Source organism: Hippoglossus hippoglossus, chromosome 4 (assembly GCF_009819705.1).
Source record: "Hippoglossus hippoglossus isolate fHipHip1 chromosome 4, fHipHip1.pri, whole genome shotgun sequence".
Classification (NCBI taxonomy): domain Eukaryota; kingdom Metazoa; phylum Chordata; class Actinopteri; order Pleuronectiformes; family Pleuronectidae; genus Hippoglossus; species Hippoglossus hippoglossus.
This window is the reverse complement of record NC_047154.1, coordinates 2998194-3024981: the sequence shown is the minus strand read 5'-3', so window position 1 is coordinate 3024981 and position 26788 is coordinate 2998194. Positions and strand designations below refer to the sequence as shown.

General features: G+C 39.6%; 1 protein-coding gene across 1 annotated transcript in view; it reads right to left on the bottom strand.

The window, feature by feature from the left end:
* The window catches only part of si:ch211-51h4.2, an 88995-nt gene that overhangs the window by 45150 nt on the left and 17057 nt on the right, over positions 1–26788 (bottom strand). Inside the window, exons 6-8 of the mRNA XM_034582161.1 lie at positions 22601–22739; positions 20006–20071; positions 13286–13409 (exon numbers count right to left, since the gene is read on the bottom strand). Of these exons, the coding sequence (XP_034438052.1) occupies positions 13286–13409; positions 20006–20071; positions 22601–22739 (329 nt within the window). The remainder of the gene's footprint in view (positions 1–13285; positions 13410–20005; positions 20072–22600; positions 22740–26788) is intronic.

Here is a 26788-nt window from a genome sequence, read left to right as displayed (position 1 = left end):
ACAGTATAGCCATGTAATTCAACACTAAGTTATGATTTTATTTGGTCTAATTCATAGACTGTATTTAAAGATGGATGACGTGACAGATCCCCCAAAGTGAAGCCAAAGAGTCTTGATTGCCCCCCGGTGGCTGGCTGCAAAATAGGTCACAGAAACTTGGACCAAACTAAAAAGTCAACGCAAACATTGAATACATTATTCTCAAAGATGGTTAGTGTCATTTTAGGTTGTTATCACACTGATGTTTGCGCAAGTGCTATTTTTTCCCGTAAGTTTGGTTTTAATTAGTTATTTGATGCTTTAAAAACTGGTTGCATGATGATTGACAGCTGACACTGTCTCGTGATTGGTCGTGTGCACAAATCGACAGGACGTTGTTATCGCGGCACCATCCCAATCTTTACTATGTAGGTTTCAAGACGGATGGATATTTTAGTGTCATTTCTGAATATGCGAAGAAAGTGGACATGTGTCATCCATCTATATTTAAAGTCCAAGGTCTTATTAAGTTAAACACTTCAACTAAAAGTCAAAGTATATGTCAAATGAATTTTTCTATATATTGTTTATATATATATATATAGTTCAAGTGCTCTACTTATTTGATGCTATAAAAAACTTGGTGAAACGTGGCTTCATTTCTGGATAGTGGGACGAATCGGAGACATGTCGTCCATCTCTATATACAGTCTATGGGTGGGTCCTCTGTAAGCGTCCTAAAAGATAAACAAACTGCCAGTGTCTGTCTGAAACCCATCAGGTGCTTAAATTGGCCTTTATCTCACAAGAATCAATCCTAATCAATAAAGCTGCCCTAGGGGGCTACTTACAGCCCCCACTTAACACATAGACACACGCACACAGACACGCACACAGACACGCACGCACACACACACACACACACACACACACACACACACACACACACACACACACACACACACACACACACACACACACACACACACACACACACACACACACACACACACACACACACACACACACAAATTCCCTCCACAGACCTCCAACAAACTCTTATTTAAATCCTGCTCAAAATATCAGTCAACTTCCTAAGTTGTTTACTGCCAAGGTTTCACATTCACTTTTCATAAAGTTGCCTTAAAAGAAAACAGCTAGATGCACCATTCCAAGTTTGACTTTCTCAAAGTGTTTTTCACAGTGAAGAAACATCTCCCTGAGGCCATTGTTTGGAAATTGGAATAAATTAGGGATGGCTTTATTTTGGATTATGCTCCTCTGAAGGGAGGAAATCAAAGAGACCACAGTACTGACTTCGTTTTGAGAATATTTGGGGAAAACCACTGGAAAAGCCTTTTCCACACATTATCTACTTTTAATGTGAGAACATTTTTTAAATTTTTGGTCTGTTCAAAATCATGTCTCTGGTGTTAAGCAACTGGAGAAGTTGTTTGCCAATTAATAACTAGTAACATTAAAGAGATAGTGCACACGTTGGAGCTGTAATATATTATATACATTTAACTGTTCTTTGCTGTAATGCTGTAACCAATAATATTGGTTTTAATACCACATTATATACCTAATTTCTATTTAAGAAAATCTTATCTTAAAGAATCTGAATACCTGCAAACATTTTCAAATCTACTTTGAAACTAAAACACCATATCCTTTAGCATTCAGAGACGTCCCTAGTCCTCACCTGTCTCACGCACGCACGCACGCGTTTGTACAGCTATCTTAGTGAGGACATTCATTGGCATAATGCATTCCCTAGCCCCTTACTCTAACCCTAACCCTCCAAACTAAATGCCTAACCCTAACCTAAACCTAATTCTAACCCTTACCCTTAAAACAAGTCTTAAGCCCCAAACATTCCATTAAAGGGGGGTCACAAAGTGAGGACCGGCCAAAATGTCCTCACTCCATGGGTTGTAGACTCAAACCGGTCCTCACAAAGACAGCTGTACAAGAGTACACACACACACGCGCACGCACACTCACACACACACACACACACAAAGCCAGAGACGAACAGGTTGCTTTTCAGCTTCTTGTATCACTAATCACACACCACCAAACATAAAATAAACTCTACATAACACCCTTTAAAATTAGCTTAAATATATATTTATGAATCATCACTATTCATATCCACCTATTTTACAGAGCCACATGTCCACAAATGCAGTACTATTCATTCTTTGAAAATAGGCATTAAGGTATAATGTGCCAGTCCTCAGTAACTGTGTGGTTAATACTTGATGTGTAATAATTTTAATATACGACAAGTAGTTTCAACCAAGAAATTTGATCGGTAAACAAGACATTTATAATATGAACAGCTGCTTATCACTAAAAATATGACCCCACTGTTTCCACTTCACATGATATTTACAACAGTGAGACTTGACCTGAGACTCTCCATCTCTGTATGTGCTGCTTCTGCTACCCTCCCCCACATTGTTCTAATGTTGTAAATTGGCACAAGTATTGAATATTTGTAAAAGCAACTTATTCATTTTCTATGATAACTTCATCAACTACTATTTGTAACATTACTAGGTAGAGTTACGCTCTTCTCAAAGATGGTTTCTGTAATTTTAGATGCAAGTGTAGTTCCAGTTCTAAACCTGCCTGTTTGGAATGGGCTATTTATTTGTCCTGTGGTAATGGTAATTGCAGATTTCTTTCTGAGACCTGAACAATAAATTGGACTGGACTGATCATGCCATGTTTAAGAAGGGCCAGAGCAGACTGTAACTCAGGAGAATGAGGTCTTTTGGAGTGCAGGGGTCGCTCCTGAAGACTTTTTATGACTCTGTGGTGGCATCTGCCATATTCTTTGGAGTAGTTTGCTGGGACAGCAACATTTCAACTGCTGACAGGAAGACACTGGACAGACTGATTAGAAGGGCCAGCTCGCTCCTGGGATACCCCCTTGACCCAGTGGAGGTGGTGGGACAGAGGAGGATGATGGCGAAGCTGTCTTCTCTGATGGAACAACCAGTCCCACTCCCTGCAGGACACCATCACAGCACTGGGCAGCTCCTTCAGCGACAGACTGATTCACCCTAAGTGTCTGAAGGAGAGGTATCACAGGTCGTTCCTTCCTGCAGCAGTAAGACTGTACAACCAGCTCTGCTCCCAGTAGAAATATATGCACCACCATTATGGACTGCACTTTAACACTTTCACTCTCAACTGTGCAATATTGAGTGTGCTATATTCATCTGTCTGTGCAATATCAACGGTTCATGTGCAATCCATTCACTGTACATATCCTCACACTCCATATATTTCTTTCTGTCTTTACACTGTATATACTATATAATTAAATACTAGTTTAATTACATTCATATTTTTTCTATATTTCTATATATTATTTATATTCCTTACACTTTGTGTATTGCATGTTACTTATTACATTCTCTAGACGCAATTTTAAAACTTCTCAAAATAGAAGCTCCACAATTCCGCTCAATACAAACCAATGCAGTAAAAAAAATGAACGTTGAACTTTTACTTTGTGGACACATTGCGAAAGAGGAAGTGATTCTTAGAATGATGGAGATCAGCACCCACAGCACCTGTGAATCCTTCAGCCCAATAAGATGAAATAAAAATGACCAATTCTCATTATCAAAATCATCTGGTGGGACAGATGTGATTGCTGATGGGCAGCCAGTTGCTGCCTGCTGCCGTAATTTAAATGAGGACATGGAAGAAGACATGTTCAATTTGGTCTGCAGAATGGCTGTTAAGCCACGCCCCCACAGACTGCAAGGCACTGTTTGCCTGTTTATTCAATTTTAATTAATATTTAATTAATGTTGTATTCAACACTGCACTTCCTCGGGCCACAAAGACTAGATATTGCAAGTGTGAAGCCAATAAGATGAGCTGTTGGCAAGATATGTGTTCCACATACACACAGACAGACAGACATTTGTGAAATTAGACGTTAGATTATCACACTGATGTTTGTTCAAATGTTAATTTTTCAGTTTTCTAGTAATTAGTTATATGACGCCATAAAAAAACGAGTTGAAACGTCTTTAAATCCCCTATATCTGTTGTACTAAGATGAAAGAGAAAGCCCCGTCTTTGTAAAGAGCTGGCTGTAAAAATCATAATGTGTTTGGGAACAGGGATACCTCGATCATCTCCTCTTTTAGAATAGTAATAGAAAATGCATTTTTACCCCTCAACACAGGTGTCCCAGCTGCCTGAAAGCCTCATTTTAACTGGCTGTTTTGGGAAATGGTTCTTGGTGGTATTCAGCACAGTCAGCAGCTTCTCAAAGCATATAACTGAACATCACTTTAATGTCACGCTCAAAACATGAAGGGCAGATGGTTCGAGGCAGCGTTTCTGCCGTTTTGAATTGAAAACTAGGCTGGTGTCATTTTAAAAATAGCAAGAACATTGCAATATTTCCCTCCAAGGAAAAGCAAAGGCCCAAATGATCACAGAGCCTGACGTATAGTAAGTTGGTGAAATGTATGTTATTGAACAGAGCCCTCTTGGTCCTTGGTGCTGGAAGAAAGGACAACAAAGAGCTGGGTGTCAGCTTCCAGTTCTGGCGAATGTGGCAGTTTGTGTGTGAAGCAGCCACCTCGGCAAATCTAATTCCACTATCAAAGTCCTCTAATGGCAAAAACAAAGACGTAGAAATCAGCCGCATTCCAGCAGTGTAGAATTAGAGAAGCCTGTAATAACATTAGCTCGAAGCCCTGATACCACGAGGAAGAGGAGGAGCAGACAGGAGAATGATGAGGAAACTGCCGACAATGGCAATGACATCTACTGTGCTGAGAAAATAGGAGAGCAACTGACCAAAAGTGAAGAGTGGGATTTTCCAGGTGGAAGAGAGATCTGCCTGCTCTACTTTTGCTTTTATATAATGAATAGTTTTATTGCCATATGATGCAAGTCATAAATAGAGGTACTTCAGTGGGTAACTTTCCTAGTAAAAATGGCAAAAAAATGGCAATAAAATAATCTTTTAAAACATTTTATGTCTGTGATATTGGCCTTGATGTTTACAGCGGTCACTGTCTGAAGGTCATACTTTACCCACCCTTTTATTTGGCATGACATCACTTATTAAAACCCTTCCCCCCTTTCTTTCTACCGCCCTCTATCTTGGCAGCTCAGGGGCCTGGAAACTGCTGTTTTCTTTCAAAGTATACCAAGATAGAAACATTAATATTTCAGCCATAAAGAGAAAAATCACATTTGCTGGGCCATAAATGGCTGGTGCTTGACGATGGTGTGTTTTATTCTGGTGCAGTTGGCCTTGCCTGACCGGCTCTCTCTCATATTGATGCAGAGTGCAGGCATTGGCTCTCGGTGCCCTGCTCCACAACTGAGGCTCTAAATCTTTGCACCCCACCCCGTTTGGGACTTAGCTCGAGGACACATTTCTTTCACACTGTGTACGTGTGTGTTTGTACAATTGTGTGTATGCGGACACACCAGAGTGACTTTCTGTGTAAATGTCTCCATCTACAGGACGTAGATGGAGAGACAACCTTCAAAAACAATACAAATTGCAAATGCTTATTCTTTGGGTGTTTTGATGCTAGTTTAGTTCACCTTGTTTTAAAACTATAGGCTTCAGTAAGGACTACAGTATATCCAGGACCTCTGCGGTACAGCTTTTATCGCGTTTAACAGTGTGTGTGTGTGTGTGTGTGTGTGTGTGTGTGTGTGTGTGTGTGTGTGTGTGTGTGTGTGTGTGTGTGCCTTCAATGCAATCTAAAATCAATCTGTCCTATTTCTCTATTGTTCGTCAAGGACAGCAGATCCTTCAGGGAGTCATAAAGGTTCCACTGGCTGCCTCCTGCTCTGGAGGGATGAAGTCATTGATCTGATGTTGGTGTGTGGAGAGCTGAGCCCCTAAGGCCCCAACATCTATTCATTCATCCCCACTGTGGCACTCCAGGACAAGGCACTGGCATCTGTGTACATTGTACGTGTATCACATTTGAGCAGCGAGTGATAAAAAGCAGGCACAACTTGCACTCTGTCATATTCAGTGTCAACTGCTGTATTCTAATATTATCCAGGTACAAATGCTGATATTTAAATGTATAGCACTCCCTGTTGTGCTATTGAGCTGCTGTTGATTCTCTGTCTCACACAAAGTTAAAGACATACACCTGAGACAGGTTGTGAATTACAGGGTACATAATATATATGGTGCTGACTTTCTGTGAAATGGAAAAGCCAAATGTAATGTTTCAAGATAATGCTTGGTTATATATTACAGAGCATCAAAGTTTCACATAAATAAACCCCAAATGCGGGGGCGGGATACTGGTAAAGGGCAATGACAAGATAAGACAAGTAATTAAATTCATGAGAAATTAAACGAGATGTATAAATAACTCTCCCAAAACTGAATAAATAAGGAGCCAATTAAATAAATAATGAAGTTACAAAAAATCCATCCATGGGAAAAATTACTTCAAGTGAGATAAACACTTATTTAGTCTGTTCCCTCTCTACAGCTTTTTAATGGATTCTGAGGCAGGTTTGCTTAAAACCTATTTCAATGTGTTTTTCTGCTGCCTCTTGCATGTTAGTCAGTCTCATTCTCTTATGCTCAGAAGAGATTCAGTCATTGAGCGTTGAAGTCAGAACATCTCAGATAGTCAGAACTAAACATGTACACAAGTGAGGTTTTGAACCCGAAACATTTGCTTGTGAAAATACGGCAGTATACTGCTGTCTCAAAGAAATGAAAAAAAATAAATTCAGAGTTTTGTGGTTTAGTTTAAGTTGTTAATGAGTTCAGTTTTCACATTGTAAGATGTTTTTCTTTTTTGTATTTTCTCGCTCCTTCTTAATACGAGAACATTTACAGGCAATAACATTATATACAGTGGATATAAAAAATCTACACACCCTTGTTAAAATGCCAGGTCGTTGTGTGATCGAAAAAACTGAGACCAAGATAAATCATGTCAGAACTTTTTCCATCTTTAATGTGACCTACGAACTATAATAATGTGGTTGCATAACTTTCCACACCAGCTTATAATTGGGGTTGTGGCTGCGTTCAGAATTAACCGATCACACTCATACTCATGTTCAATAGCAGTCAGTACAGACCTGCCATCAGTTAAAGTGACTCGGATAAACCCCAGATAAAGTTGAGTTGTTCTGGTAGGATTTTCCTGACATTAACTTAATCGCATCTTATAGCAAAGGTCATGGTTTGCAAAGAGCATACAAAGCATCAAAGGGATCTCATTGTTGAAAGTTATCAGTCAGGAGAAGGGTACAAAATCATTTCCAAGAGGCCTACATCACAACCATCTTCCATTTTAACAGGGGGGTGTAGACTTTTTATATCCACTGTAATACATGATGTTGGAATTACAAGGTCTTTTCTGCATTCTGACGGAATTTGAGACACCAAGTTTTAAAGTTTGACTCTATGGACACTGTATATGTAAATCCTATCACATTTTAACGTGGAGATAAACATTTGAACAACAAGATCTCAATTACCTGTTATAACTGTTATAACACCTGCTTCCCCAAAATAACAAAAGCAGCTCATAAAATAAATGAGGTTATTAAATTTCTTTGATGGTACAACTAAACTAGTCAAGATAATCTAACTTGACTCTTTTTGTCCTAGGACCACAAGTGACATGAAAACAGTAGGATTAATAAGAAGGTTTATTTATGTATCCTATTGGAAAATAAATATTCTGATGTTTCCATCAAAGAGAAGAAGGCTGAATCTACTCAACATGGATTTAGGGATTAAACCTGAGGCTTTAGACTCATTTCTGAGCATATAGAACAACAACGAGCACCAACAAAAACAGGGGAACTTAAGAACAATCTCTAAATTGTTTCCTACTTTATTTCCCCTGGATTCTGAAGGCCAACATTATTACCCATTTTGGATTTAAAGTTGCTGCAGTTCCCCAAATATAACACTAACAAGTGTAGTTGCTGTTTTGTATTGAAAAACAGTGAATATGTCTGTTTTTAATATGGAAGTTTCTTATTGTTTAGTTTTGTGCTGTTCTTAGTTGGATAACTCTGGTGTTCCTTCCAAAAGACCACACACTACTTAACTACTGCCTGGTGTAACAGTAGGAAAGCCAAGGCTGGCTCCTACTCTGCCGGTGGGATATGACTTAATAACACTGACATTGATCTCTTCCGGTACTAATCCCTGCAGCACCAGCTCATCTGCCAGTATGTCAATGATTGAGCTAAACTGACGTGGTTTATAAACTGCAGAGGAACAAAGTTAGAGGGCACACAGGAAAACTGAGAGCACTGTCCTCAGGGAGACTTTATGTAATGAAAGAATTGTGACAAACTGTCTTCAGCAACAAAAATTGCAAAGTCAAAGAGAGGCAAAACTGTGGAAAGCTGCGTAAGCACTTCCTCCAGTGACTGGAACATTTTTTTAATAAGTTAGGAACTCATGTTTTGGGAAGATGGAGAGACTCACACGTACAGCAGCATTGTGAGACACAAAGAGAAATAACAAATGGCAAATAACACATTTAGGTGTTTAATAGTTCCACATCAGCGACGGTTGTCATGTATTTGATTATAAAGAGGTACTATAGGTTTTACTCTGCATCACTAGAAATGTTAAAGTAAAAGGCATTAGAGCTTATCTACAGCACATTAAACACAGATATTTTCCTGCATTGGCTGACCTAATTTAAATGTCTCTGGAAAAAAGCTAAATATTTAATCTTTACATGCATATTTTATATAATAATTACTTACATCAAATAATCATTGGCAGTGTCTGGTCTGTTAGTGCAAAACAACTCTGACTCTCACTGAGCTCTGTAACCCAAAGGGCCACCGTGAACACATAAGGGACAATTGCACTGTGAGATGATGGGAACAGGCAGTAATGTTGTTGTGGCAATGTCACTTGCCACCGTGGGTCTCTCAACAACAGCCAGACAACAGCCACACTCTGGTTTCAATATTTCTATTACAGAAACCCCAAAACAACCACCATTAATTCAATGGTCAAACATAGATCGCCCGGCATGTAACTTCTCCCTGGCTATGTGTGTCTCTCAAGCTTCTTTCAGACATGCACTGAGCTCCGTCAGGCCCCTTTTAACCTTTTAACTAGGAAAAGTAATTAGCGAACAACACTGAGCTTCGCCCTGGAACAACTGGGGGTGCTCTGATGAGGTGTCTAATGAAGATCATAGTTAAAGAGAAGAGAATAATAAATAATGTATTTATCTTAAGAACGAGTTCTCTGGATATAAGGCTTTTTGCATGAAGTATGACAGTATGTTAAACAAGCACTGAACTTTTTGCATGAAATCTAGGGTAAATAGGACCACACATGGTGTCACATTCACATTTTATAAATCGTATTTTACTTTCTTAAAGTGAAACAAAGTGTGCTGCATTCAAAATTCCGACCAAACATTAGACAGTATGTTAAACAAGCACTGAACTGTTGCATTGTAAATAAAGTAACACATCCTGTCCTGAAACAACAACACTGACCACACAAGTTAATCGACCTTGACACTGCAGTTGAAACTGTATTATGAGGTTCAGACTAAACAAAATCGGCCCAATAATAGCCCAACATGGAAGACATAGGCCGTCTGTTAATTTCCCAAGGCACAACGATGTGAGAGCGTGTCATCATGGGCGACAACTGGATGACGCCGCGGCTAAGACGCCTCACAATGTCCTAATAGAAAGACTAGCACAATTGGTTTGGTCACCACTGTGGTGAGCGAACAAACATATACACAGGGAAAAATAGGGACTAATAAACACTAAAAACAGACATATCTGTTGAAATATGTCATTACCACTTTGTGCAGATGGTTCAAAGTACGACAACTTGTTACTCAAGCTGAATGAACACTGAAGTAGTTCGTATTGGGTGGGAAGTGTTCTCTTCCTAATGCAGTTTCATAGTTAAGAGAGAAAAGGTCAAATCCACAGTTTAACGCTCACAAGATTGGCATGAGAGCATTACATAAAGGTAGACATAAATATTGTAGAATCATTTTACAAAATATATAGCATATTACAAAGTCTTGGGCCTACATCTAACCCAGTCTATATCTTCCACGTGGCAGCAGCAGGTGTAGCAGCTCTCTTGTACAACTCTTGGAGGCGGTGTACCCTCGTGGGACATGATGGTGTTGAATGTACACGCCTAAAGACTTCAAGAGCTCCTGTTGAGTGGCTCACACTCCCTGATGTCAGCAAGCACTGACCTGGAAAAGCCCACAACCACCACACACACAGTGGGAGCTCAACAAGCACCACAACTTCTGCAGGAGGCGAAAAGTGTGCGCCACCACTTCCATCCGTTTTGCCAGCATGACCTTGTGCAGATACAAAGCAGTCACGGGGACATAAAATCCATCAAACATTGCCTAAGGATATCCACTTTTACTGGGTGAATAAAGACCAAGTTGAAGAGTCTATAAAGCGTGAAGCGTGAAGGTGAAAGAAGACTCTTAGAACACTTATTTAGTTTTTGTAACCAAATAGAAAGAGGCAGAACATAAGACACATAAATCATAGTGTATCCAGAATGTAGGCCATTGACAAGAACAATTTTTTTTCTTCGTCAAGCTCTGTGCTTCAGCACATTCAATTTAAAATAATGGATATGACATTAGAGTGTTAAGTCCCAGCTTTAAATTGAGTAGGTTTACATCAATATATAAAGATGCAAAAAGCACAACAGTTCTTAAAAGGCAAGTAAAGTCTAGAAAATAGCAAATAAATAACAGAAAATCATTTGCATGATGATGGAAAATATCCCTCACCTCACCCTCCCCTTCCAAATATGAAAGAGAACCTGTGCAAACCTTCAGTTGGTATAAAAACTCAAAAGGTGTCTGTCCAGTTTAGGCTACTGTAAAAAAAACATAGATACTTCATCAATACACCCACTCGCTACCAGTGAATCCTCCTGAGGATCTCCTGCTAATTTCCTACATGAGCTCATTAATACATTCTCCAGAGTTATTACTGGGGGGGGGGGGGGGTGGCAGGAGAAACTCAGAAGAACGTCCAGAGCTTCTCACTCAGACATCTGCGTTCTCACATACAGCCCCTCCAGAGATTGTCAGGAGATTATCCGGAGTTCAGTGCAGGTCTGAAAGTGGCTTAAGTGACAGGCATATTCATCGTCACGCTACCAATGACAGAACTGTCACCGTTGAGTATTTGACTATTGGATAACTTAAACTGTAGCAGAGGTTCAAATCAGTCATTGTAGAGGTACAGAAATATTAGATCAGATCTGAAAAAAGAGTGTCTGACAAGTTGTGACCTTATGGTAAAGGTCAGTTATCTAAAAAATCTGTTATTATGAGAAAATTATATTTTAAGTACAGTTAAAAAGTGAATTGTTAACAATGCAACTTTGACAAATAGAAGGTAAAAATGTATTATCGGTGTAACAGTCACTGATTCACAGTGATTCAACAACAAATCAAAGCAGCAGTTGCAAAACTTGACACGACAACACAATCTATCTGCATCAAGCTGCCATGTGAAGTACCATAGTAACAGCCTGCTTTAGTTACTCATTAGCAGCTCAAGCCATTTAATCTCAGGAGTGTTTGAATATGCAAATGGCCTTCATTTATGTAGCACTTTTCTAGGCTTAACCACCCAAACTGCTTCACACTAGCACATCCATAAAGCACATATATACTTACATATGAGGCACGTTCAACGCACAATCACACCTACAACACGAGGAATCAAACCATCGACTGTCTGATCAGGGGACAACCCCAATACTACTGAATGCTATTGAATAGCATTGTCCAGGCATGTGAATGAGATCCATGACATGCGTGTGCACGGATTACAATGAAAGTATAAATCTCCACTTTTTATTTACTGCTGTGTTGCATCAGTCAGAATATAATGTATGTTTAATCTCACGTTCCATACTGTGTCAGAGTAATGGACAAAACTGATGCAAAAGTAAAGTGCACAAACTGAGAATTGCATGAGTCAAAACTCTTTTGTGGACGAGAGAGAATAAATTAAATAAGAAAAAAGTATCGTATTGAGAATGTTATTGTTTTCTCACAAGTCTAGCAACTGCAATAAGAAGTTTAATCTCTGCTGCATGTCTCTTTCTCTCCTCTTCTTTCACCATGTTTCTTTCTCTTACTACAGAAACAACACCTCTCCTCCCTCAGCTGCTTTGTCTTTGTGGTCTGTATTGAAGCAGATGATAACACATGCATATTCAATTCCCTTAAATCAGATGGTTGCTTAATTAATTTATAGCATCTGGACACATTCCATTTATCTTAACCGGGATGTAAAGCAACACATCCTCTACCTAATACTTCTAATAGCTGTTATAATGAGGGTGTTAGTTCAGGAATAGAAATGAGACGAGCTCTTAAAGCAGGAATGCTGATATATTCCTCTTTAATTATGAAAGGCTGCACGGCCATAAATCTCTGTTTGCTCCAACTTTCATGGGATTAACTGAATATGGGATTGGTGCATGTTTGATAAAATGGGCCACCACACACAGCTGCAGTCACATCAACACGCTGCATGTAAAGTTTGATTTATAATGGTGAAATGCATCATTATACAAATGATCAGTCACTTCACTACTAAACCAGGTAAACTGACAATGTGACAGATATGCAGTATAATTTGACACAAAGTAAATGAAACTATATGTTGCAAATATAGCATTTAACATTTAATACCCCTGCTTTAAAATGTGTTTGCAAACAGTGCATGACCACATGAAAGTGCAGGTGCACCCAAGAAACATTCAGAACCGACTGTAGTCGGATCAGTCAGACCAGCTCATGGTGGTCAGGGACATATTGGGACACATTGGGACATCATAGAACACAAGTGACAAATAAATTGCATTGACAATACACATACAAAAACTATGTTGGCAGTTAATCAGGTTATCTGATTAAAATCAGAACATGTTTGAAAGTTAAGTGTAACGACCTGCCCTGGCAATGCTGATATTCTCCAAAACAAAGTCTTTCCTCATGCGTTTGAACCGCTCGTCCACATGCAACCGTTTTGTGCAAAAGACCTTCTAATATACAGATTTTCTTTTATTCAGCGAGTAATCCAATAATACTGATCATAACTGTCACTGGCATTTCCACATCATTAAGATAAAAACAACATATGCTGCTCTGAAAAGTATTTCATTCATCATTGTAGATGCAGAATAATTACACAGGCAAATACCAAAAAACAAGATGAATAATATTAGAAGTCAAATGATATTTACCGTGACCATGAGCAGGATTCCTTTCAGCAGGGTGAGCACGGACGTGATTGGCTGGATGAATCTGTGTCCCAGTAATATAGCAAGAGTCAGAATCCAGGTAAAGGCCGGGATCACATAAATGTGACTGTGGAGGAAACACACACACATACAAGTCACACACATGAATGTTGCTATTTAAGATGTTGTTATACAAACAGAACACTCTGCTCTGTCGCGATCCACAAACACATCACCAGGTGCACATGGCCGAGACCTCTCCAAATGTGCAGGATGACACAAAGAGTCCTCGTCAACAAACAAACAATGATGATGATGATGTGACTGCAACAAATAAACAATGAAGCCTTGTGTTGTGTAACCTTGGCGAAGAACACCTGTGGGTGCCAAGTATGAACCACCTTCCGGAAAAAACACCTGCCTCTCATTAACAAAGACAACAGTTGGTGTGTTCGCTGAAAAGCCTGACAACAAGTCAAAATGCCTCCTGCACAGTTTGTGTGGAAGACGATGCAAGACTGTTGACACGCTTACAGGTGAAGACGAACTGAGAAACACAGTCAGAAGGAATAGGAAGCGTGTTGATTCATAATACTTCTGCTTCACCAAGTTCATAAGACAAATACTGTATGTTCTTTACTTTAAGATGCGACATGAAAGATACATGATCAGCTAAGATCAAATGATGTAATGTTTTAGTAGAGATGTTTCGAAACTGAATGAATTGGTAAAAGTCAGCTCAACCTCAGCCAGCAATTAAAGCCATTAAGCTCCTTATGCATTAAAGCTTAGAGTTGTTAAGGCTGGAGAACTTAGCAAGTGCAGGCTGCATTTTGAAAATATCTGGTCCTAATAACTTCTAATTAGTGTTGGTGTTTATTGCTCAGGTGTAAAGTGAGAGCAGGTCAGCGGGGGAGTGAGGAGGGAGGACATGCAGCAGGGTGATATGGCACGGGAAGGTAGCGGAAACCCGACAGTTAGTGAATACACGCATTGGGGAAACTATTAACCAAACTAGCCGACATGAGCAAAATAAGGTCGGTTAGAGGTTATAAATGTCAGTTTTTGATACATTTTCGGTTAAATGCTCAGCTCTAGCTCCTTCTCATCCTGGAAATAATCGTTATGTTCTGGTGCACGACAAACCAGATATTTGCAGAAGGGCGAGATTCCAATCTACTTTTGTTCTGTCCGTCCTGCAGATGCAACAATAAAAAAAAGCTAAACTCTCAAACTTTGTGTTCCCACCTTTAATAATCCTAGAGTCAAGTTTATGTTTACAGCATCTGGTTGAACAGATGAAGCCCCACATTTCTTTGCCTCATCTGCGTACAAGTATGTCCTCTTCTACAATGAATATAAACATTTCTTACAGTCCATGCAGCTTTACTGCGGGGAAAAGATTTACTGGGCAAATTTTACTTCACTTGAAAGTGCACTTGACGTTCGTTAACTGGCCTCATTATTCAAATATATGTTACGAGACAAAAAAAGTAATGATCGATTGTTTTAATAAGAATCAAGGGAAATATTATAAGATAAGCGCACTGGCTGAATGTGTGTGTGAATGGGTGAATGGTAAACTGTACTGTAAAGCGCTTTGAGTGGTCATCAAGACTAGAATAGTGCTATATAAATACAGACCATTTAGCATTTTACTGATGTTTAATGGGTAAAGACAGTGTTTTAATCTTCTCATGTTTCAAGCTCTATAGAAAAGGAGCACTCTTAATACCTCAAACTCGATATTAAGACACAATAATCTGGTCCCTGGGTTGAGACTGAATCCTCATTAAAACGTTAAACCTTGCAGCGCTCAGTGGGGTTTGTTTCCAAGACACCCACTATTTTATAGCAGTGGGACTGAGAGGAGAGTTTTTGTGCAGAAACCTGCAGTAGCCTATCGATCGCTGCCCCTCGGGAGGAGGGAATACAGTGGTTTATCCGAAAGAGGCTTGCCCAAGGTTTTTTCACTCCAGTAACCCTGAACTCCCACTCCCAAAACGCAGCATCTCCCCTGGCTCTGAGCGGGCCGATAATGAAGCGCCCATGCATGCCAGGGAAGCGGTCCAACCGACCCGCAGAGTGTGAATAATATTATCTAAGTATTTACTGGGCCATGACAAAGTAAATTAGTCCAGTTAGCTGATAAAGGTAATTATAGGCTCGGGAGAGGGAGACACGAGTGTGTGTGTGTGTGTGTGTGTGTGTGTATGTGTGTATGTGTGTGTGTGTGTGTGTGTGTGTCTTTGCTTCATGACTTAAAACTACCATAGGAGTTAGGCAAAAACACAAATAACGATAACACACTTCAGATTAAACAGCGGTATAGCATTTAAACTTTTAGCCTTGATATAACCTTATATTGCCTTCATCTAAAAATACTGTTATCTATTTCTAATTACATAGACATGACTTAATGGTGCTGCATGCAGTGGAGCTGTGGGGTTTACACACTCTCCTACACTGAAATTCTTGAATTTTAATTTGATAGTGGATAAAATTTGTGTGTGAGCAAAATGAACACAACATGCTAGCAAGACTACTTTTCTGTTACGGGGAGTTGAATAACTGTCCCCTTCCAGCCAGTGCATGTTTGGGGCCAAACGCAGTGGAGCAGTGTGATATTAACCCAGCTGATCTAATTCCTGCTAACACAAAGTATTAGACACCACAAAAACCATCCAAGTGACAGATTAATGGTGGGATTAGTTATGTATAAATATATAATTTAACCACATCACTGTAAAGAGTCGCTGCCCAACACAGACAGTCAGTGTCAGTCAGGATTTGGTGTTTAATACCAATAATTACCATTATATAACATACAAATAAAACATTAAAAAAAAAATTTAAAGGGTTCAACGTGTTTGTTAAACCTCTAAATATAAAAACAGCCGTGGTATGGTTCATTCATTTTAGAATTTACTCTGCACTCTCCAATATCAACAAGGAGTAACCGCAACAAATAACAGCACATACCAGCATGTCATGCAACATAGTGGTCATTACACACTGATGTTTTTTAGTGTGAAACATAATAAGAACAATCTAAATGTATACTTTATATATAGGTGGCATACAAAGTGAAAATCAGCTATGTTCTGGTCTCGGTAGTGACTGAAAAGTGTAGAGTGATTGTGCAGATGGGGGCTGACCCAAATACATCATCATGAATTTAAACGTTTAACATTTTATTACCCAGCCCTGGCTTATCACACTCGACATTATTTTTCATGCAAGGTAAGATGAGCTGAAGTGGAATCTTTTATGGATCATTAGTATACATTTTGAGTTGTGATATCTTCTTGAAAAATGTTTTGCTCTTAACTTGCCCGAGCCTTCTGTAACTCTTGGTGCCATACTGTAACGCCATGGACATTGTCCAGGGTAACCATGGCTTTCAGAACCAGTCATTTTCTGATGGGAATTTAGTGGGAGAAAAATCCCTCTGGTCATATCTCTCGTTTCTGAAGACTTTTTTAAAGTGAATTACATTTGTGGGGATTTAGTTTGACTTTGGAGGGTCTTACTGAACAGAATGACGCAAATCACAAATACAAGGTTTATGGTTAGTACATCTACTGTACTGCGGAATCATTAAACCAGCAGTGTCATTTGTGCTTGTGAGACATAACTGTTAACTTTTATTATGAATCCTACGCACTGTTTTATAAATGAGACCCCAGAGTCAATCACTTTGACATTTGCCTTCTCTTATGCAGCCCTTCCAGAGATCTATGAAGTTCAGTGCATGTCTGAAACCAGGTTCACATGTTTCTTTAAACTTGAAACACGTTACATTAGCACTTAATGTTCATCTAATTAACTCCAGACCATGGTTACCATATTTTTTATTGTATATTTTGGTGGTGAGAATATGTGTCGCTTTTAACTGTTTCAGACAGTTTCAGACCTTTAACTTCGGATGATGAAGATTGTCTGCAAAACTTCAACCTCAAACACACATTTAGTTAATTAAAGCATCTAGAAAGACTGACTCATGTCAGTCAGTTCGACCAGTTTACCCTCTTGACAGTAGCAGTTACACTGTTGGGCGAAGTGAGTGACAGATGAGAAGGCTTAGCCAACTATTCATTAAAACTTCAGACTGGAATGAGTCATCTAACGCCCCCCCATAAAAAGAAATAGGGGCGGCGTATAGCGTATAATTTAAAAGAACCCCAAAAATAAATAAAAAATATATATAAAAAGAGAAAATAAAGAAATAAAACAAATCCTGTGATAATGGAATATTTTTGCCTCAGGGAAACATCTCTTCAACTTTGCGTGTGTGTGTGTGTTTTAATTAAAAGAAAAGCTCCAAGTTCAAGCAATGCTTTCAGCGCTTCCCACTCTAGTGGGCAGTTGCTGTCTTTCAGGGTTGCAGAGATTTTTCAAATATTCAGTAATAAGAAAAAGATTGTTATTGTGAACCCGTTTGCCCTTCAGCAACTCTACACTGACAAGTTACTTCAACTTTTAGCTTTTTCAGGAATGGAAGAAGGAATGATGGCTGATGTGGGAGACTGAAGATTTGTTTTAATAATCCCTGTTTCCACCTTTGATATGAAAACCTGCATTGACACTACAAACTCTTTCAAGCAAACTCATTCAATTACATTTATTTCAACCCAGAGAAAAGTTTTACCAATTCTTATATTTGAATCACTGACTGACTCATTCAGTCAAACACTTTTAGGGGCTGCTAACCCTAAAAGGAAATTAATTAAATTAAACCAAACTCTGAACGATAACAGCACCTGGTACTGGTACATGGGGAAATATTAATGATAGAAATACTAGAAACCCTCTGCTCCCAGTGAGCATGCTGGAGATGATTATGGCCTTGGTGATACCGACATGAAACATGAAACATGAAACATGAAACATTGAGGCCCAGTGTTTAGGTTTTAGTTGAATCTCTCGGTGTCACGTTTCTGCTTCAGTTCAAGGTCTAAAAGAACTTCTGAAAGACTTTTGTTTTATTGTTGTTGTTGGGGACTTTGTTTCATTCTGGCTGTGCCATGTCCTTGCATATTTTTAATGTTACTTTTCTGTATCTTTGACTCTGTTCAGCTTCTTTTGTTTTGTGTCTGATCACATGCCTAATTAGTTACAACTGTGACTTGTTATTGTCTTTACTTGTGTTATTTTCCTTGTAATTCCTGCGTTTTCCTCGTGAATTATTATTCAAGTTTTGTTCGCGACTTTGCTTTTACTTTTGTGTGTTTTGAATTCCTTCATCTGTCTTAACTGCAAGTGTACCACAATTTCTGAGTCATATTAAAGTATGTGTTATAAAGTCCTTGTGTGCATCTGCATGTGGGTCCTTACCTGGTTCCAAACATAATAATCAGCAGAAATGGAATATCATATTCATGATATTTACATGTGTGAAAATTACACCTAAGCTGCACTAGATGTGTACCTGTCACGTTCCGTCTTTCATTTCGGCGCCCCCGTTATCAGGTAAGAGCAGCCACACTGTGTGTGAGACGTGTGTCTTCTGTGCTTGACCTATGGCTTCATACCGTATAGTCCTGGCACTTAGTTGAGTACATAGACTGCTTTTATCAGAAGAAATACAGTAAGTACTCTAGTCATATCAGAAACCTCACAGTTCTGCTGCAGGCACACAGCCACCATGCTCCCTGTGTCAAAAATACACAGCTGCAAGACACAGCACATCCATATTTCTACAGTGGCCCAGAATAGACCTCAACACTGACTCTACACAGGGCGTTTCACATTTGCATATTTCTACATAGGTTCCCCTACACACAGTGGCGGATTTAGCAATTTGGGGGCCCAAGGAAAACACAGGCATGGGGCCCCCTGCATCTGTTTTTCTCCACCTTTTTTAATCCTTATTTATCTGAGCAATTCAGTTGGTTTGTACCGAGCTGGAGTTTCTGTGTCCTCCTCCACTCTGACCTGCTCTCACTTGAACTAATAAACACTCATCACTAGTTATCAGGACCTGATCAGCACGTGAAGTAACTTAGTGTTTGTTTGATTCGCTCCAGAGTTTATGAGGCTGCATTTAAACATCATGAAAATGACTCGTCCACATTTTACGGCTCAGTACAACACGAGACGTGAACAGCAACAACTAGTTCATTTTCATCTGCATGAACTGAACTTTGTGTGAATTGGCACAACACTGCTCGTCAGTCTCTGTTTACACCCTGAATCACTTCTGTTGCAAGTTAGTGGAATAGTCCATTGTAGTGGGGACTGAGGGGGGAGGGGGGTTGCTGAGACACTAGTTACTCACAAATTACAGGCATTCTGATGCCATTTTAGCGTATGGATTTTCAGAATGAAATAATTAATTAACGAAGAGTAAAAAATAAAGTCTTAACCATATGTTTATTAGGTGCTTTATGGTGGCCCCTGGAAGTTCAGGGCCAAAGGCAATTGCCAACCTTTGCCTAATGGTTAAGTCTGCCTCTGCCTACACATTTGGAAGGTGAGGATGATGTGAGGGTTACTCAGTTGGTTGCAATCTGTAACTTCACCACTAGATGCCACTAAATCCTCCAAACTAAACCTAGAAAAAGACATTGAAATGGAATAAACGATCTAACTGCATCACATCAGTGTCACAAGCTGAAATGTTGCAGAGAATAAAAATAAAATGAACAGATGCTAAAATCTGAACCTGAATAGATTCTTTTTTTAACGACAGATGGTTGTTTTTGTAAGTGGAGGACTTACCTGACATTAAGAAGAGCAGCGTAGGCCTCACTGCCAGCCAAGACGTAACTAATCCCAATAGAAATACTGGAGAAAGAGAATAAGAGAAGAGAAAAAGGAAAAGAGAGGAAGAGGCAAAAGCAGAGAAAGGAGAGGTTTTTAGATATTGAACAATGATTAGTCATCTACTGTTCTGGTTAATTCCCTCGAAGATAAAGTCAAAAGTTGAATACGCACTCCTACGTTGTTTCATGCACTTGAGGCGATTAACAGCCGTGATATTTTAAATTAAAAATAATTTCTTGTTTGAAGGGAAGTCCTTTGATCCTCCACAACTTTTCCGTCTTATATTTGCTCTAAATAAAAGTTGCCTTTGGGGGCTTCTTAAAGCAAATGTTTTGGTCATATGTACTTTGAGCATCACACACTCACAACAAGCCCCAAAACACTTTTAAAAAATACTGTGCCTTCGTAAATGAGCTGGATGTTGCTGAATGTTAGAAATCTTATTCTTTTTTAATAGGCTTCAATCCGAAGTGAATGAAAAGACAGCTTTTTGAAACTCAACATCTGCTACGTTCCTTGTAAATTTAAGCCTCTAATCTCTCAACAGTTGATTGTTGAGAGTGCGAATCCATTAGCAGTTTCTCCAAGTGTTGTGTTGGAGCTGAGTTCCACCCACACTTTAAAATCTCCTCTTTTTCAAATCTTAAAAAGGAGAAGCCCACAAATTTAGGAAGTTTCATGCATGCTAGACTCTTCATCTATAGCAGTCCAAGGCATATTTTTTGCTTTTTAAAACGTTTAACTTTCCAAAGATGCAAAGAAGAGAGAATGTGTGAAGCTGCAGTATGATGATTCAAACCTGAGATGTAAAGGGAAGAGCATCAGGGATTAAGGGCATATTTTATGGTGCCTGCATGTGTGTGTGTATGTGTGTGTGTGTGTGTGTGTGCGCGCATGCATATGTTTTCACACATGTGCCCATGTGCTGCATCCAGTATAACTGTGCTTTATGTGTGTTGTACAACATCTTCACCATGTAGGGCAGTACCTTAAGACCAAGGGGCAACAAGGTTAAATGATGCAGGTCATGTTTTGTGCTGTGTGTGTGTGTGTGTGTGTGTGTGTGTGTGTGTGTGTGTGTGTGTGTGTGTGTGTGTGTGTGTGTGTGTGTGTGTGTGTGTGGTCGAACCTTGGCATTGATCGACCACTATGCCTCCTTGAGCACAATGAGGGAACTATTGATTGGTCAGGTGTTACAGAGCTGTTCGCACACTGATAACAGGACCTTCCACAAGCAACGCTGAAGGCCCCACCCCCTCCTCTGTGCCCGTAAGGACTCAAAAAAACTCACACAAATCAACAAATGATCTGTGCTGCCAGCATTACACACAAATGATATAATCCTATACTGGTTTATGCTACACTAGTTTTTTCACTATAGCATATAAAATGGCAGACAAGTGAAGCTATGTTTTGTGTGATGCATGAGTGTTTTTATCAAATAAGCAATAAGCATGAGTCTTTAAAATTGGTGCAAATAGACCATAAGTTTGGAGCCACGGGTGATATAGATAAAAAAAAAAAGAAACAAAATGCAGTCGTCCATTAGGAAAATCATGCCTTTACTTTTATAGCAAGGAATGTGTTATTTGTGTGTGTGTTTTAAACTAGAGTGTGTTTATAAGTTAAGAAAGCAATGCACAGCATTTTTCTGACAGCAACAGCTGCATAGCGTAGCCTTAAATACACTGAGAGCATCTCTACATAAACCAGCCAGAGTCTTGATTCAGAACTTCAAGGCGCAGTTTCATTTACTCGCTGTCACAACTTGAATTAAGGACAGAAAACAGTGACTGAAAACATGTTGGTCACTTTAAAAAGTCTGTGGACTGCAGATGCTGCAGGACTGATCATATTTTATCGCTATTTGGCTCAAGCTTGTAACTCTCAGGATCTGGAGACGGTGCAGCAGCAGCAGCCAGTGATATAAAGTTTGAACCTCAAGGACAGTTTTTACACGAGTCTGCTGCTCTGGCTCCGCTGAGAGGAGCTGTGCTGTGCCACAACGCTGACGCAGGAAAGACTCTTTCCTAGTTATACACACAACTTACCTATTACTCTTATTGTTTTCATTATAACAACTAGTCTGTCAGAGTTAAAACATGATGGTTACACAACTGTTCCTGATCACTCTCTCCTCTCTCTCACCCTCTCCCCATCTCTCTAATTTTGTTCTCTCCTCTCTTTTCCACCCACCTCGCGTCTCTTCCCCATTTTTCTCCGCCCACCCCAACCGGTCGAGGCAGATGGACGCCTGTGTTAAGTCTGATTCTGCTAGAGGTTTGTTCCAGTTTATGAGGGATTTTTTTATCTCCGACGGAGGAGTACTGAATATGTTGGGTGAAGAGGTTATAACATATTGTTGGGAGACAATTACATTTATAAAGGCAAAATAATGCACATCTGAAATTGGAGCTGGGAGGACGACGATGACAGTTGAAATGAAAGCAAATTGTGAGTGGACTGAAGTGATAGAAACAGAAACACATTCAACCTCTCTCACTTCCTCCAGTCAGTGTATGACTGGTAAATGCTGCCATGGAAACTTACAACTGGAAGAGGAGGATGAAGTTGAAGGCGTGGCTCATGGGCCGTGAGAGGAAGATGTGGCCGAGCAGATGAAGGTTAGGCTGGAGTCCTTCCTCCTCGTTGTGCAGAGAAACCGCATCCGGCTGCAGCAAACCTGTATCTGAAAGAACCCGAGACACGGAAGCACAAGGCTGTCAGATAAGATGCAAGTCAACAAACTAAAGCTGCTTTAAGACATGCACTGAACTCCGAATAATCTCCTGAAATTATCCATATTGGTTGTGTGTAAGAAAGCAAATCTCAGAGTCAGTTGCTCCTGGGATTCGCCTGAGTTTTTCCTGCCAGTGTCACAGATAAAACTCAGAATTATATACGAGAGAGCCCATGTGAGAAAACAGCAGGAGATCCTCTGCAGGATTAACTGTGAGCAAGTGGTCGTGTTGCTAGAATACAAACATCTCCCGATGAAAAGAGAGGCGACAGAGACGCTGACAAAGATGTTTGAAAGATGATGAGATTCAAGAAAAACACGAGATCTTCGCAGTGGAATTTATATGTCATGTTCTGCCTCCTGCACGCTGCGCCACCAATCACTTGAGACAGTCCGGACTTTGCTGACATTCTCCCGAGTTTGTTTCTGAAAATTGCTTGAAAGTGGTGCTTCACTGTTCAAAATGATATGTGACTCCTCATCACAAGTTATGGCCTCATTGTAGATATGAAAGTGAGTTTATCTTCTCCGTATAGTTATATTTGAAGGACTATCATTTTAGGATATTTCATCAAAGCAAAACAAGCAAAACAGACGTTTCTGAAATGTCAGATTTAGTCTTTTATGTAACACATTCAGCTTTATCTTGCAATCCTTGAGGGAGTTGCCTAAGAGACACCCAATGTCTTTGATGGAACATAGATCATGAATAGTTTCTTTCAATGTTTTCAGGAGACAGAGATCAAGAGCCAGAAATGATGAGTGAGACAAAGGTTTGCTTCAGTGACCTGTATCAGAGCACGAGGCTGCCACCAGACTTTTATCACACTCAACCATCCAATGCACAACTTAGCTCCAGCATGTCATTAATAATATTTTCATTTGACTTTGTGTAAATATTATTATTTACTATCATTTACTCTTCATTTCATCCACAGACTTTTCCATGAAACAAAGACAAAGTTAAAAAGCTGAGACAGCATTATGTGAAATATATATAATGTCTTTGTCCACCAGTGTCCCCCTCATAAAAACAAGCGATTATTTAATTGAATCAGACAAAAATGCCTCTTGACCATAAAAGCTGCATGTGCATGCTGTGCAGTTTCCTGGCGTCAAGGACTGGCACCCTTGTATTTTATTTAGACTCCAGCTCTGGCACAGATGGCGATGTAGGTGTGCTTGTGTGTCTGTGCCTGAATTTTATATAATGGACTTCTGCATTGCCATTAATTTAACATGCTCATTTTGACTATCATGTTAAATAATGTATTCCCTGCCAGGAACACTTACATCAAAGTTATTACACCATAAATAGGCAGTACAATTATGATGGGCTGTATGTCCCCCCCACACCTCCTCCTGGGTTAGTTGTAGAACATTGTTCAAGTTCAGATGAGTCAGCATTTTAAGTATGCTCCGATAATCTTTATAAGAAGAAACACATTTTAAAATTAATAGTTCAAGTAAAAATGTAAATTATTAAAGGGTCAATGTATTACCTGAACATGCGCTATATATACCCCAATCAGCAATGCTAACATTTTTATATTGTTATAATAATATTTCATAATAATGATCATTTATGCCATATGAAGTCAAAGGATTGGAACCTGACCCACATGATGTGGTGTGATTTTCTGACTTCATTGTGAAATCATGATGTAAATGGTCTGTATGTGTACAGTGCTTTTCTAGCCTTGATGACCACTCAAAGCTTAACAGTCCACTTTTTGCCATTCACCCATTCACACAAACATTAATGCAGTGCATGAAGTTATATAGAACAAATAAGCCCTCATACTATTTAGTTTTTTCTGACAGTAGCTGACCCAAACAGCTTAGAAATAAAGGCCTGAGATGGCGCTGGTGCATATAATTGTAAAGCAGTTGTTAAAACGTGGGGTAAACCCTTTGTAAAGGTTTCAGCAGAAGTGGCCTGATTTAACTGTAGGCTACACTCAATCAAACTGAACCATGTCAAGTTTAAAACTCAGCTGCTATCTTGTCACAGGAAGAGGATGAAAGTAAAGTTTAGAAAATAAGTAGCCGTTATTCTCAGACTGTCTGGAGAGTTACAGTAGGTTGTGTTGGGTGAATATGTGGATAAGTGTCCATTTTCTTGCCAGTGCCTTTCTTCAAAAGGTACAGTAGGTAAGACATTTTACATCTTGAGTAATTGCTTAATTATTTGTATTAATAATGTCATCACATTATCTGGGTAATCTGCTTTTACCTTCTATTTATGAGCCTATGTTCCATACAGTGCCTAGAGAGGACAGTGATAGATTTAAGACCTAGATCTCGAGACATTTAATAACAGATGTATGTATTTAGGGATTGTCATAATCCTCCATAGACACATCCAGCCATTATTAGTTTCTATTCCAGGCAGCATGGCAGAGGAATGTGGTCTGTACATGTCACTGACTGTGAACAATCATGTGCAACATGTGTTTGTTTTCTTCTTGGGAACCTGTGAAAATAAGCACTTATGCGTGTGGGCTCATGTGGTTATCCATTCAGAAGTGTAATGAGAGAGCTTGACATTTTATTAGCAAATAACAGGATCAGCCTGCAGTGAGCCTCGCCGCTAATCCACCAGTAATCATGGTTGAATGGTTTTCTGCATATTGTCTGATATCCCTGAGGGGCTGCAAGTGTAAGAAACATCTGTATAGATTTTTGGCCACATGACGCTTGTAATGGAGATGATAAAAATAGACAGAAGTGAGCAGAGGGGGGGATTAAACCATAACAACAGCATATCAAATCATCCTTTGGCGATTTTGCTTCAGCACAAGCCAGTGCTCATGTAAACCAAGAGCACGCACTAGTTGCACTGGTGCATGCACATGTACTCACACACAGTATATTCTCTGTGTGTAACATTGGTGACAATGCGATGCGGCTGGAGGCGACAAGCCCCTGATCGGACAAAATCTAAAGCTTCATGGATAACGTGAAAATGTCTATTTTTCAAGAGTTCTAATGTCAACTCAACACCTGCCTTGTATTTGATGTGTGACAAAATGAGATTGTGTTCCCAAAAAAGCTTCAGCATTGAGGGAAAAGACTTTGGGTTGACAGTTATTAATTGAAAATGAACGACCGTCTCCCACAATTAAAGGCCAGACGCTAAAAAAACTGGGTAAAAACTCAAGGGGCTGTGAATTTGTAAAATTAGTATAATTTACATTTTCATAGCATTATTTCCATTCATACAATAGATTATAGTCATACTTACCATTCTGCTGCACAACTTTAATTCCCATTTCAAGTTGTTTTGACACATTTATCTCATTATTCACTGTTGAGCAACCATGAACGTTAACTTTCTACACACGTTTCACATTTAAACGACACCAGGGAAGGGAGGGATTACTCCCTCTGATCCACTGCAAGGTAAAACATTCGTGCACAAAATGCTACATTTGATTGACAGAAGATTAACACTGACTGAAAAATAGAGTTGCCACCAATGCGGTTGAATGTCTCAGTCAATCATTCAAGGTACAGAAAAAAAGGTCACAACCTCCCCCTTCTGTCGCTGAGTTATAGTGCATATATGCAGAATTTTTGCATATCATTGAGATGTCGTGAGGCAGCACAGTCGTTAGCACTGTCGCCTCACAGCAGGACAGTACCCCAGGGCCTTTCTGTATAGAGTCTGCATGTTCTCCCTACGCCTGCATGGGTTTCTGCAAGTTCTCCAGTTCCCTCTCACAGTCTATGGGTGTGAATGTGGTTTGTGAACGGTCGACTGTCTCGATGTGACAGACTGGCCACCTGTCAATTGGGATTGGCTCCGTTGTTGGGTCTGTGGTAATGCTGAGTTTGGTGAAGCTTGACTCATTACACAGAACCCCTAACCAGAGAATCAGTTGTCTTTGATGTTGCCTATACATGCCCGTTGTCATGAACCTGCCCATTCACGGGATTGACAGTGTCACTTACATTGATGAGTCCCAGCTCCTGCAGCTGCCTTTTTATTTAGT